Genomic DNA, 14796 nt, shown 5'->3' on the forward strand with positions numbered 1-14796 from the left:
TGTTGGTTGATTCGAGCGCCCCCATGTGTCTCAAAGGAGTAATTTCACTTTAGGTCTTTCGTAGGGCTATTTTAAAGGACAGATCAGATGACCCACAAAACCTCTTCACACTTGCTTCAGTAGCCTCCTGTATCTCTGGAGATCGGAAAGCTGCCCTAGGAGTATGAATTTGTCCTCCTGGATATAAAGAAGCATCACAACCTATACCTGAAGCAATGAGAAGCAGATGTTAACAAGAGAGAAGGCTAATTTCAACTTGCCTGTTCTGATTGAAGCCTGTTAAGTCATCGTGTGTGTGTGTGTGTGTGTGTGTGTGTGTGTGTGTATGTGTGTGTTTCTTGCCCCTCAAGACAAGGGCTCTAAGCATTCATACTCTCTCTGCTACTGTGGTGGCCACACAAGAACCCAGAACTATTTCTGTAATTAGCAAATCTCAGGAGATTTTTCCCACTGTTCACACTATGACCACAAGCAAGCCATTTTTCGCCATGGGTCCTGGTCTTCTCCAGTGGGAAGGAAAGAGAGCACTCCTGTTATTACACATAGGATGCATCTTCAGTGATGCCTGACATAGACATGCATGCATAAATGTTAATTAATTGTTTCAAACCTATGAGCTCTATTCTAATTCACTGGCCATATTACATTCTCCTCACCCCACCCCTCCCCCCAAAAAAGATTCAACATGCATCCTTTAAGGACTAGCTTGGGAATTCCTTAAGCATGGGAAAAGGTCAACCATCTCTTGCATTTCTCACCACTACCTGACCTAGTGCCAGTCACACAGTGACACTCCATAAACTAGGGCATGCTCTGGGCACGTGGGGAATGGAGGGAATTTGCCATCTTAATGTATTTCCTTGTTTGCTTTCTTTGGTAGAGTTTAAAGCAATCAAAGGCATGCAAGAGGCAGAGATTCATTCAAGGATTTGAGGCCATCTATACTGAAAACCTGGTGTCTTCACAGAAAAATAAAAATTTTAAAAAGCTTTCAGTTCATCCCCCCACCGCCCCCCCGCTGCCAACCCCCACATTTGTCTTGAGTTTAGAAAATCACAGTCCAACCATCAACAGAAAACACACAGGCCCAGAATTGCCAAAGAAAATGGCCCAAGCCCGGTCACTATGTCAGACCACCTTGCTGAGTCTTGCTCTCCACTAACAAAAAGAACATTTACCAAGAAACCAAGCTGTTTGGCTCCTCTCACCAAAAAGGTAAAGAGCTATTCACTGCTTCGCGTTAAGCTAGCCAAATCCAACAAAGCCCTGGAGATTTTTGGCTTAATCTTCTCACTGAACTCCTGGCAGCCTTGCACGGGCACAGCCAGGGCATCGTCACCCAGCCCGAGGTACTGGCAGCTCCACGCTCACACTTAGCACTTACTCTGCTCAGATGCAATGGCACAGGGTACCTAGCTCCCCTGCCACCCACTGCACCCCGGGGGCACCTCCAACGGTGAGGCCTGGCTTGGGAAGGCTCCTCACCCACCCAAAGTACAGTCAGTTCCTTTTGTTAGGTAACTTTATAACCTGAGCAGAACACCAGAGAGTACCTGCTCCACTGGGATTCCAGGTGGTCCCTACAAGTTAAGGGCAACCAAAAAATGGGGAGGGAAAAGTCTGATGTATATCATCTCCTTTATCATTAAATCAGGAGAAAAGATTCTTTTTTAGGAATTCCTTAGGTTAACTGATAATGTCAATTTTATTTAAAACTTTTTTTCATATTTTCCTCCTTCCTTACCTACAACCACCATTGTTACCTCATCAATCAACACAAACCGATATTGCTAACTAGTCGGAAAGCTTCCATTCCTTTCTTTGTCCAAACCATCATGTGCATGAATGCAAAGATTTTTCCCAAATGCTAATTTCAACACATTATTTAAAACAATTCCCGTTCAAGAGCCCTTGGGACTCACTACTGCTTGCAAGAGAAATTCAGACTCTGAAATCTGACATTCCAACTCCTGCATATTCTCTCAGATCTGCAGGAGAAGTTACAGAGGAGCCAGTCATTCCCACAAGAGCTCCCAAGACTTTAATGACTGGCATATAAAGTCCAAGACTGAAATACAGTTATCATGGATGTTCAGATAGCCTCCAATTGTGGACTTCTGGGAAAAGAACTTAGGTTGGGCATTACCACTTAGACTTCAACCCCCTCCCTTGATCTTCTCAAGCATATTGACACCCTCAAGTGTTTTGACATCCTCCAACATGTTGACGTGCACTCTAGTTATATTCAAACCCATGTGGCTGGCCACCATTGTATTTCTTCAAATGACAGCTTACCTGCCATTGCGAAAGGCTTGGCACGCAGAGCAACAAATCTCCAGGCATGTGATGGTAAGCAAGAAAAACAAGGAGGAACAATAAATCAGCATCAGAAAAAAATACAGAACACATCCTCATACTTGTAGGACATTGCGTTCTGGTGAGAGCATTGGAGAGTAGGGAAAAGAAGGAGGAGGATGGGAGGTACACCATCACCTTGGCACGCCAGTGGGCCAACCAGGGAAAGTCCAGCAAGAGGAGCAAACATCAGTGCCTTTAACAGTGACAGTGGCCATGGTGGTGAAGAATCCAATGGACAGAAGTCAGGACCCTTGGAAAGAATATGCACCTGTCTTCTTGTGAGCTGGGTGACCTATTGCACTGAGTAACCTTGGCATTGCCACACATACATACTGTCCTGCCTAAAGCAATTAAAAACAAAACTTGCAGCTTGTGCAAACAAGAATTTTATTTAAAAAGTGAAATATCATAAATTCTTAAAAAGCAATCACAGAAGCTCACCTCCTTCCCCCACAAAGCCTTCCCTACATCTCTAGCTTGAACTCTCAGTGCACATGTTTTGCCAGGCAAGGCCCTGACATCTTGACTCTCTAGGTGTCAGGGAGGCTGGGCATCTTCCCAACCTGCCTACAGGCACCTCAAGGTCAAGAATCCTTCATCCACCTTCTTCTGGACCTCTTTTATTCCCCCTCTCACCCCAGCACTCAGCCTGAAAGGTATTTGAGCAATACCAACACTGTCAATTGATATAAACTGAAACGTACAAGCATCCCCACTTTCCAACAACCCATTTTCACCAAGTGTGGCCTGGAAGTCACCCAGCAAAATCACTCCCCCTGTGTACAGAGCTCATTCTTGGTCGGTTTGTGATTGTAGAGCTGGTGGTCTCTTTAACTTCCATTTGAAGATGTGGGGATTTAAAGTGAAGCCACTGGCTCTATTTCTTTGTAAGATCATCCTACCTAAGTCTGTACAAATCACCAATGGCCCTCCTGAAAATCCTTTAAAGGTTTTATAGTTTAATCCCTTCACTTCACCACAGCCCTTAATGACCACCTTCCTACCCTGAGAAGTCCTCTCAAAGGTTGGTAACCTCCTTCACAAGTTACAGACAAGCCTTGCTGTTACCTACTTATAAGAAAATGAAAGCTTCTATAGTAGGCTTGATTGGTGATGCCACTGTAATTTTCCCATTAAGTCTGGAGTTTATCAGTCTTCTCTCCTCCACAATCTGGTCTTTCCCTACCCCTTCTTCCCAGTCCCACCCCCTGCCTCCTCCCCACCCCCCAAGAAATGAACTGGTTTACCCAGCAGGTTTCATCTTGCTTTGACCAGCTTATGGTTTCAAACGTGATTGTGGAGTTCCTGGGCTTGAATCCACAGCTTATTAATTTCCAGGCATTCATGAGGTCTCTGTCTAGTGTGCTGTGGGAGGTGTGCAGGCGTGCCTCTGGTCACTGACACCCTGGGAGTTCGCAATTCAGCTAGTGACTGAAAAGGTGGAGTCTTTTAATTTGTGTTACTGTAGAATCACATCCCTTTGGAGGTGTAAGAACAGCCAGAGTTCAACTCCAGCATTTTACAGGTTTGAAAACAGAGGTGGAGCAAGGGGAAAGGACTGGGTCAAGGTCATAGAGTTAATCAATCAAGGAGCTGGGTCTGCAGCTCAGAGCTGTCTTATCTCAATCCACCAAGACTCTTCCACTCACAAATCCTTCCTGGATGGCTCATGGATGTGAATCCGAGTATAGGATGCTTGCAGGTCACAGAAACGCATCACAGATGCATAGTAAGTGGGAACACAAACGTGCAGAGATGTGGAGACACTGTTTTGTACCCAGCTTAAAAAACAGAACATCCTGTTAAAGTTAGAGCAAAGGAGCTCTATTTAGATTAAGTTGTAATCCAAAGAGCTACACCTTCCCACCATACCCATACCTCCCATGGCCCTCAATAACTCCTTTAAAAAAAAAAAAAAAAGATGAATACCATTCAAAAACCACTTGGACAGATTTTCCTTTAGTTCAATCAATATAAAGTCATTCCTTAATCTGTGAAAATAGCTTTTTCACACATCTCTGCACACACAGCCACACACACATATAAAACATTGGCAGCAGGTACTTTTAATTTGCTGGAAAATATTTCTAAGAAGTCAAAAAGCTCCAGCTGAATAAGAGTGCCCTCCTATTGGCTGAGTTGACCAGTTGAGGCATATGATTGGTCCCTGATCGTGAGGACCGATAAGAACCGCTATAAAATCCCTGGGTGCAGCTCTTGGGCCCCCAGTTTGCAAAAGCCAGAGGTGCAAGAAGCAGCAACTGCAGCAGGCGGCGCAGCAGCAGCAGCAGCAGCAGCAGCAGCAGCAGAGACAGTATTGGCAGCAGGGTCCGCAAGAGCAGCATCAGCAGCAACAAAAAAAAAAAAAAAAAAAAAAAATCCTCATCAAATCCTCACCTAGGCTTTCAGTATATCCAGATCCACATCTTCACTCAAGCCGGGAGAGGGAGAGAGGAAAGGGGGGGAGGAAAAAAAAAACCTAACAACTTAGCGGAAACTTCTCAGAGAATGCTCCAAAACTCAGCAGTGCTTCTGGTGCTGGTGATCAGTGCTGCTGCAAGCCATGAGGCGGAGCAGAATGACTCTGTGAGCCCCAGGAAATCCCGGGTGGCAGCTCAGAACTCAGGTAAGCGCAAACCCGGACCGGCTTCTCCCCCAAAGAGCTGTCCTCATTTGCCTCTCACTTTTGCAACTGTGTCTGTAGCGGCTGATCTTGATAATAAATGTGCTTCGTGCCCCATGGCAATAAACTGCCAGTGTAATCCAATAGCCTTAGGAAGTGAAGCTCCTTTGTTTAATAAATTGCATGCAACTAACGAAGGAACTGGGCGCTCTGCTGAGGGTATTTCATTGCATAAGCCTAGCCTGATTGCCTGAAATCTGGCACGTACCCTCTTGGGGGGAGGGGGCGGGGGAAAGGCTTGAATGTTGGCATGCCTCAGAGCACTCTCTACACTTTCCAGAAGCTGGTCTTAAGGTGAGACTCAGCTTGTCTGATGCTGTCCTTTCCCCTCCTCCTTTGAGACCCCCAAAACTTGACTTCTCTACCTCTTCAGAGAACCTAGAGATGCTCGCTTTTCAGACTGATTTTCAGATCCATAGCCCTCCAGTCTGACAAATCCAGAGCGGATTCAGAGAAAACCCTCCGTATCCCACCCCCAACACCACTCCCTCACTCTCCGCCAGCTCGCTGTCTCTTGGGCTCCATTCAGTTGCCCTTGCAGCCCGTGGCCAGAAAGCCCCTTGGAAAGGAATATTCGTGAAATGAAGCAGCTGTTTCTCCAAGGGGAAGGTCTCACTTTCATCCCGACTCCCAGAGCAGTTAATTGTGTACGATCCCAGCCTCTGAAGGAAAAGGGGGCGTAGGGAAGCCTGTATCAAGACCTCAGCCCCTTCGCCCCTGTCGCCCCACTCTCTGCTCTTCCATTTCAGCCCTGTCTCCCCCAACTGTCAGCCTAGATGGGATCGCAGGTGTCAAAATGCTGCAGAGCGTGCTCCCCTTGGAAGAGCGCAGGTCCCTGCCGAGAGGAGGGCTTTGCTTCCCTTCCTTTTGTATTTAGTTGCTATAGAGATGCCTGATTCACAATTCCAGCTTGCCTAAAACAATAGCAGCCCTAATGCATATTAAAACTGCTTAAAGCAAAGTTATAATTTGAACCCGTGGAAATATATAATTAGGGAAATGACTTGTAACATCCCAGAGGCTGCGGGTGGTGGGAGGGGGTGGGGAAGCCTAACTGAACCATGCTTTTGATCTCGGAGGAGAATCCTACGGTATGAAGGCTACAGATCATTTCTTGCCGAGCTGCCTGCCAGAACACCCCCCTTCTGTGGGAGAGAAATTACTTTTATGGGAGATCTTATCCAGAATGTAGAAAGCCTCATGCAAGCTCTTTGCGGTTTTCTTCCAGTCTTGCACAAGGGGTGCCTTGGCCTTGTTATTCCACACCTGTGTTTCTCAAAAAAAAAAGGGGGGGGGGTTAATATGAGAGATCATACATACCTCTAAGCACTAACCTGTGGGGGTTGGGATGAACATGAACAGATGAGATTCCTTTCCACCAATATGATGGTAAGTGAAAAGCCTGAATTCATAAGGGTCTCCCTCAAGTGGCCTATTGGCAAATTCTTCTCTGCCATTTGGGCTAAAATCCCATGCTTTTTACCCTAAAGTGCATTTTTTTTTAAGCCAGGCCCTCCCACCTCCTAAACCCATCACCAGCCACTTCAAGTGCCAGGCGATGGTCTTTGATCCCACAGAGCTGCTGGAAGGCACTGTGCATTGCCCGGACCCCAACCCTGCTTCAGTCACCAAAATGTGTGTGGGGGTGAGTCGGAGTGGGCACGTCTCCAAGGAAGAACTCATTCCCCTAGAGTGCTCTGGCTCTCAGAAGCCAACAGGGCCTGTCCATCCTCCTTCTTACCCCACTCCTCTTCAAATGGGCCTCTTTAATGGTCCTCAGGACAGAGTTCTGGGATATGTTCTTCTGGTCCCTTGTCCTTGAACTTTGCCTGCACTGTCTGGACCCCACCCAGCATCCCTCTGTTTGACTGAATGTGATGTCTCTTCCAGCTGAAGTGGTTCGCTGCCTCAACAGTGCTCTGCAGGTTGGCTGTGGGGCTTTTGCATGCCTGGAAAACTCCACGTGTGACACAGATGGGATGTACGACATCTGTAAATCCTTCTTGTACAGCGCTGCTAAATTTGACACTCAGGTAATAAGACCTTGACCCCTGCTCCCTCTGACTGAGTGTCTTTAACAGAGTAGTCCACTATTGTTCTGAGGAACCAGTCTTGTAGGGAACCAGCCCTGCTTCCCAGCCTCCCTAGACATAATTGCATTCTCAGGGTGTGTGTATGCACATACACATGCATGCACAGTCACAGCCTGGGTCAGGAAATAGGCTCTGTCTTACACACTCCCACCCCCACCCTGGGGCGTGCCAGTAAGAGCTGACAGAGGCTGGCTTATAAGAGGAGGGGGATGAGCGGAGAAGCCTTCCCTCTTCTGAGGAAAAGAAAATGTTCTAACAAAGAACTTCTTGCTGTATGACCTGACTTACTGGCTTGACATCCAAATGACCAAAGTCTCCATCCAAGAATATCTAAAACTGGAGTATGACAGAATGACAGTTGTCAAGATGCAGGGTGGTTGATTATGGATCCCTTTCTTTTTTCCTCTTATTTCCTTTCTGTGGAGCTCAATTTTCAAGATTATCTAAGGAAAAGGTGTTTGGTTTTTTTCCTTTAAATTCTTGCCTATGACATACAATCTCCTCATGGCAAGGATATGCAGATGGTCATGATATAATGCAAAAAAAAAAAAACCAGGCCCCCTGAAGATTCTCATATTGTACCCCCTGACCTCTTCTGTCAGTTCAAGCTAAGCCTTTTCTTCTATCCCCCTTCCTCGACAGGGAAAAGCATTTGTCAAAGAGAGCTTAAAGTGCATTGCCAACGGGGTCACCTCCAAGGTCTTCCTGGCCATTCGGAGGTGCTCCACTTTCCAGAGGATGATTGCTGAGGTGCAGGAAGAGTGCTACAGCAAGCTGAATGTGTGCAGTGTCGCCAAGCGGAACCCTGAAGCCATCACTGAGGTTGTGCAGCTGCCCAATCACTTCTCCAACAGGTATGAACTCGGTCCACTTCTTTGGAATCAGAGGGAGAGGAGGGGCGGGTGGCTGGCAGAGCCAGACTAGGAAGGAGGGTTAAATTGCCACAGTCATGCTCTTATTTTAGCTTACCGTCTTCCCAGCTTTTGCAGGGAAAATATGTTTGTGATTGGTTGTGACAGTTTGAGCAGCTTGGTTTTTTTTCCCCCACTGTTATAGGAAAAGTCTTCCCATGCAGATAACAGAAAGCTTCATCTACAGCATCCCTGGGTACATTTTCTTTGTCCATTTCTTGCCATGACCCTGAAGGAAATGGTGACGTTTCTGGAAACCACCTTTTGAGACATCACATTTGGCTGGAACCAAAACCAGTATAATTGGCCAGTATCAAAACTTTGGTCAAATGTCATCATGCAGATTGTGCTAAATCCGCATGGATTTCAAATCAGTCTCAAGCCCAGTCAGACATTTCACTGGCTAACCCAGAATCAGCCATCTTACTTTCCTGGCATTTAGATTTGCTCAATGAAGAGCAAAATGGCCTGAGTGCCCTTGCTGGCTTTATGCTAGCCCATCCCTCTAGTCCAGGGTTTCCCAGGATGCAGTTTAGTGGTTGCCCAGAGTGTATCTCCAGCTTAGTGCTCTCACGTGACCAAAGCCACTGAGCTCAGAATGTCTGAGCATCACACCTTCCTATACCAAGCTCCTGCCTTAACCAGCCAGCGCTGAAATCCTAACACATGAAAAGGCTGGCCTCCTGGTTTCATGTGGGTTGGCCTGCAAAGGCTTCCAGCAAGAACTGAGGCATGTTGGTGGTGGGTAACGGAGACACGGCAATGCGGACCAGTCAGGGTCAGCCTACTGTGATGACTCTTAGCCTAAAACTTGAATCCCAGGCCCAAAGTTCCATTGACTCTTCAGCCAAATCTTCTCAGATTCACAAAGATCAGCCTTATGTTCCTCTGGTCCCCTGAGAGCTATTACAGCCCTATCTGATTAATTTTCTAGCCAAGTGCCACCACCCTTCTCCAGAAAATGGCAACAGCCAAGTTTTTCAGGGGCTTATAAGAGAGCTAGTTATGTACCCATAGGAAAGTGGAAGACCAGAGAAGGTTCTCCCCCATAAGAAGAAGCTAAAGTCCCTAACATAAAAACTCTGTAAATTTCTGATTCAGTCTTAGGTTAGTGCCCTTGAGAATCACATGTTAGATTACAGAAATCATTTGTCTGGTCCTTGAAAGCAAACAAGGACCAGTGTTCTGACCAATTGTCTCAGAACAGGGCAATCAAGTCCACCAGGCCTCTCCATTTTTTTTTTCTTGTATGGGGAATTGAAGCCAAGGGGCACTCGACACCGAGCCACATCCCAACTCCTATTCTGTATTTTATTTAGAGACAGGGTCTCACTGAGTTGCTTAGTACCTTGCTTTTGCTGAGGCTGGCTTTGAACTTGCAATTCTCTTACCTCAGCCTCCCCAGCCACTGGGATGACAGGTGTGCGCCACCTCACTCAGGTCAAATGGCTTGTCTCCTCATATCAATCTTGGTTTTAAGGAAGATTCCTGTTGCATGGGTAGGGATGAGAACTGGCTCTTTGTTAGCGACATCCTTCACCACAAGGAAAAGAAATGGAGAATTCTTCATCCAGCAGTGGCTTGAGACAAATTATGCGTGCATGCAGTAGATGGGCGTAGGGGAGTAGCAATGCCATTGTCACAAGTTTACACATCATGGAGCCAATTTTGAGACAATCTGAGCTCACCATTTCAACTGACACAGCATCTTCCATGTGAAGGGAGAGGTGCTGTGAAAGGAGGATGCATACACCAGACTCAAGGTCCCAACCCAACCAAGAAGAGACTCGTGGAAAGAGCTCTTAACCAGACAATCTTCCTTCTATTAGGTGCCTTATCTTTCAACACCTTCAGGAAATGGTCAAAAAAGAAACTCTTCTGATTCCCCCTTTTCACTATTAAGGATAAGGAAAGGGGGTAAGGAAAACAAATGGCCAGTTCTGGAAGGCCATCCTCCATACAAGCCCTTACCTTTCTCCAAGTATTTCGCTGCAGTGGGCTACTATTATTCCTCCTTGGGGCTGTAGAGATTTCCGGTTCCAGGCTGGGCCCGACTTGCTCTATTTAAGCTCCTCACCCTCCTGAGACATCCTGCTTTCCCAGCCTCTGTCCCACCATAGACACACACTAAGTTGGTGCCAGTTGGCACAGAATTGCAAAAGGAAGTAGTTACAGGTTCATTCCACCTTCCTGTGACTTATCTAGCATGAGATTTGAGGCTGGAAGAATCCAAAAGCCTGTGACTGGACCAGGAGTCAGAACAAGGGAGTTTCCCATGACAGAGAGGCACCTAGAAAAGGAAAGATAGTTGAAGTGTCCCCTGGCTCAATCTGCAAACGGGGCCTTCAGTGATGAGAGAGGCAGGCAGAATCAACCAGGCGGTCGCGGGGCTTGGGAACCAATTAGACCAACCCAGATCCAGAGTGGGAAAACTGACAAAGCGTCCAACTCTCAGGGGCATGGATAGGGAACAGGAAACAGAAGAATAATATTGATCAAGGGAAACAAAGGACTATTTATAAACCCTCACACAGAACGTTCCTAGGCAGTGTATGTGTATTTGGGTAGGCATGGCTGAAACAGTAGCTATGGAGAATATCTGATCGTATTCTTTACCAAGAGAAAAAAAAAAAAGTCAGGGATGGAATTTTCAAAGTGGGAAGAAAGAAACATGCTTACAAAGGAACTTTCAGGCTGAGATATCAGAACACTTGGCTCACTGGGTCTTCGCAGTACAGCCCCTTTGCCCACCACAAAGGCCTTGGAGAGAAAGAAAGGAATCTACTCAAGTACTCCTAGCTCCTCCTGCAAAGGAGGGGCTTAACCCTGAGCTGCACTATTTTTGCTCAATGGAGAAGAAATCCCTAGAAATACAAAATGTCAGAGCTAAAGACCATTATGTAGACTAACTGCCTTATTTTTCTGATTAAAGATCAGAGGCTCAGAGACAGGAGTGACCTGCTGAAGGTCACACAGCTCGTGAGTAAGAGTTGGGCCCAGAATTCACGTGGCCTTGAGCCAAGCTATTTTGATTCCTACTTCAAAAGTGGCAGCCAGAAAAACTTGCAAGAAATAGCCACAATCCAAAAATAGAAAACCAGGCATAATTGAATATATATGCACCAGAATGGTCAGCAATTAAATTTGCATACATTCTCCCCTAAAAGAAAAGACATTTCCTCCCAATAGCTATGGAAACAGTAAGTCTTGGTGCAAGAGGGTGCTCGCTAAATATGTGACCGTTGCGAAGTCCACTTTTGCTCGTGGCACAACCTCTTCAATTATCGGTCTCACTTAGTGACCAATGGGAAAGAGGTGTCTCATTGACCAGCACATCCAAGAAGTAAATGTCATATCTCAGACTTAATGGAGAGGAACAGGGCTAACCCTGCTGACATTAAGGCACCACCAGCCACTGATCTCCAGCCTGCCCTATTGAGCTAACAAAACTCCATCAGGAAAGCAGGAAGGTGACAGGCAGAGTGGACAGTCACTGGGCTGTCGTACCTGGGCTAGCAGAGCAACACTGAAGGTAGGAGACCTCGGAGAAAGACAGCAGGTATTTAGACTGGGTGGGGCCACGGGCAACCTGTGGCCCTGACGACAAGGGTAGCTATCGAAGTTTCATTTCCTTTAAGGTTTTGGACTTCTTGGTTCAGACAAAGGGCTTTCTGTTCTTTCTAAGGGAAGATCATTGTTTCCAGTGCATTTGGGGGCTCATCTGGCATGAATAGTTCTTTCTGGAAGTGGAAGGGTTAACTTCCAAGTAATAAAGTCTTTCCAGGGCCTTATCCTCCCAAACCTAATTACCCTCTGAAACAGACACAGTAATCCAGGGTTAGGAGATGCCCAGAAACCAACGTATATATAGCTCGCTGAAGCTATCAGCACAAAACTGTTCTCAGTTTTTCCAAAACCAGTTTTCTCCCCATTTCTCCATCCAAGCAAAGGCTACTTGACTCATGTGCTTTATAATTCCAAAGCGCTGGAAAATGTTCCCCTGTGCCAGAGAATCCCAGCTTTGCTCACAGCTGGATGTAATTGTCCCCAGGAGGGAGGGTCCTGCCAGGATTGCGTCTGCTAACTCGACCTGCACTTTCCTTTCCACCCTTGACTTGGTTCTCTCACCCACAGAATGGTGACCTCTTGGCTTCATTACCCACATTCCACTCTATTTACTGTCCATCCCTCCAAGGACCTCTCTGGGGGTTAAGTCCTTCTGGAAAGATGTGCAACCCTGCGCTCTGGGAGGCAAGTTAAAAATAAACAGGTTTCTTTTCATGGAAGATCCTGTGGCCCCAGAGATCTCTAGCCCCTCCAAGGAAAGGTCTCCCCACATAGTCCTGCAGTGTCTCCTGTTAGTGAACACAGAGCTGATGTTTGAACATCTGTCACCTCAGAAGGAAGCAGGCACATCTTAACCTACATTGGAATACACCTGCACAGTTCTCCCCAAAGAATAGCACAAGTAGTATCTATGCTCTAAACACTGCACGGTTTAATCCTTTCTGAGCCATAAAATTTAGCTGCATTTGGGGAATTTGGCTCCAAAGATGAAGGTAATTTGTAGCAAACATGAGATTTCTTATAAAATCTACCATACTGACAGATCATTTATTCCTCAGGAAATCATGATTTATTGGAGGGAATTATGTCTTTAAAATGCCATTTCCTCAATGACCACAAAATAAATTAAAAAATCTACAGTGAGCAGGCAATATGGCCTGAGGTAGACAAAGAACAAGGACACAAATCGCACTTTCTATGTTTTCAGTCTAATCCGGAGGGGAAAACTGATCATGAAACCATCAAAGGCTGGGCAAATGTCTATAAGACATAGGAAAAAGGAAGAGGTCAGCAAGAGCCAGACCAGTGAGAGGTTTCATGGAATTACAGAGGCAAGAATCTTAAGGACCATTAATCTTTCCTCTTAAAAATCCTCATGGCTTAGTGTTTGGTTTTCCAACTGCAAGATACCTTTGAAGGAAACCTGAAAATGGGATCAGTCAATAGAAGCCCTTATCAAGACTGGCTGAGATGTCATAGGAAAAAAAAAAAACATGAGACACAGGATTACAGGGGCCTTAGGAAGTTTAGTTAGAAGATGATCTCAAACGCACATATGCCTGAGCACATGCACCATTAAGAAAAAGGAACATTGCATCAAAATAACTACAAATCCACTTGCCATAACTATTAATATAAGCATAGACTGTTCAGTTCACCTTGTTACATTTATTTTGTTTAACTGAGTCCCAGTTCTGCCATTAACTCACTATATGTCCTTGGGCAAATCTCTTGGACTCTCTCATCTTAGTTTCACCTCTACAAAATGAAAGAGTTGAACTGACCACTAAATGGTCTCTGTGGTCCCATTTAGCATTAAAATTCTGTTTCTAAAAATTTCAGAGAGCACTCAGCCTGCTATTCAAAATGTCATCTAAATCTCCTGAATTCTAAACATAAAAACGAATTCCTCTCACATGGCAAGGCAAACCTGGGGAGCTCATGAAGTCAAACTAGACACTGCATAAATTTGGAAGCAAAAAACCCAGGTTGGGTGAAGAACTATTTATGTTGGCCTGGTTTAACCAATCAGGACTGATGTTAGCAGGAGCCCAGATGATAACCTGGATGGGTCTCACCTGAACTCTCACAAATGACTGTCCCATGCACTCTCTTTCTCAATGCAGATACTACAACAGACTTGTCCGAAGCCTACTGGAATGTGACGAAGACACCGTTAGCTCAATCAGAGATAGCCTGATGGAGAAAATTGGGCCCAACATGGCCAGCCTCTTCCACATCCTGCAGACGGACCACTGTGCCCAAACACACCCGAGAGCTGACTTCAACAGGAGGCGCACCAGTGAGCCGCAGAAGCTGAAAGTCCTCCTCAGGAACCTCCGAGGTGAGGGGGACTCTCCCTCCCACATCAAACGCACTTCCCATGAGAGTGCATAACCAGGGAGAAGTGTTCACAACCTCACCAAACTAGTATCATTTTAGGGGTGTTGACACACCAACTTTGAGTGTACTGTGCCTGATTTGACTTTTTATTTTTAAGTAGTTCCTATTTTCTATCCCCCCTTAAAGAAAATTGCATGAAACTAGGCTTCTGTAATCAATATCCCAACATTCTGCCATGAGAGCATCCCCACACACCAAATCTACACCACCATCCCGCCTCTCTGCAGAACATACCCTCTCCCATCACCTTCCTCCATCCACGTCTCTTCCCAGCTCCCCTCCAACTGCCCTCCAACACAAAACGTTCATGTAACTGCCCCGTCATTGTAATTGGGAGATGTGGAGCCCTTTAGAATGGTTGCCCCAGTAGAGTTAGCTGATACGAAACAACTTTATTTAAATGCATGTCTTAAATGCTCATAAAGATGTTAAATGGAATTCGTGTTATGAATCTGTGCTGGCCATGGACGAATATGAATGTCATGTTTGAATTCTTGATCTCTAATGAGCTAGTGTCTTATGGTCTCGATCCTCCAATGTCTAGTTTCCTTTCCGATACATCTACCAAATTGCTTGAGCCTGGCTCTCCAACCAGGCTTTGAGCCTGCATCTTCTTGCATCTAATGAAAAACAAAAAGCTAACATCTTTATGTACTGTAACTGCTCAGAGCTTTAAAAGTATCTTTAACAATTGTCTTAAAACCAGAGAATCTTAAGGTCTAACTGTGGAATATAAATAGCTGAAAACTAATGTACTGTACATAAATTCCAGAGGACTCTG

General features: G+C 45.7%; 1 protein-coding gene across 1 annotated transcript; it reads left to right on the top strand.

The window, feature by feature from the left end:
- The first annotated feature begins 4866 nt into the window (after positions 1-4866).
- Stc1 (stanniocalcin 1) lies at positions 4867-14009 on the top strand. Its single transcript, XM_026397532.2, has 4 exons — positions 4867-4984; positions 6932-7074; positions 7777-7988; positions 13739-14009. Exons 1-4 carry the CDS (start codon positions 4867-4869, stop codon positions 14007-14009), a joined length of 744 nt encoding a protein of 247 aa, XP_026253317.1.
- Positions 14010-14796: the final 787 nt, after the last annotated feature.

Source organism: Urocitellus parryii, chromosome 14, assembly GCF_045843805.1.
Source record: "Urocitellus parryii isolate mUroPar1 chromosome 14, mUroPar1.hap1, whole genome shotgun sequence".
NCBI lineage: Eukaryota > Metazoa > Chordata > Mammalia > Rodentia > Sciuridae > Urocitellus > Urocitellus parryii.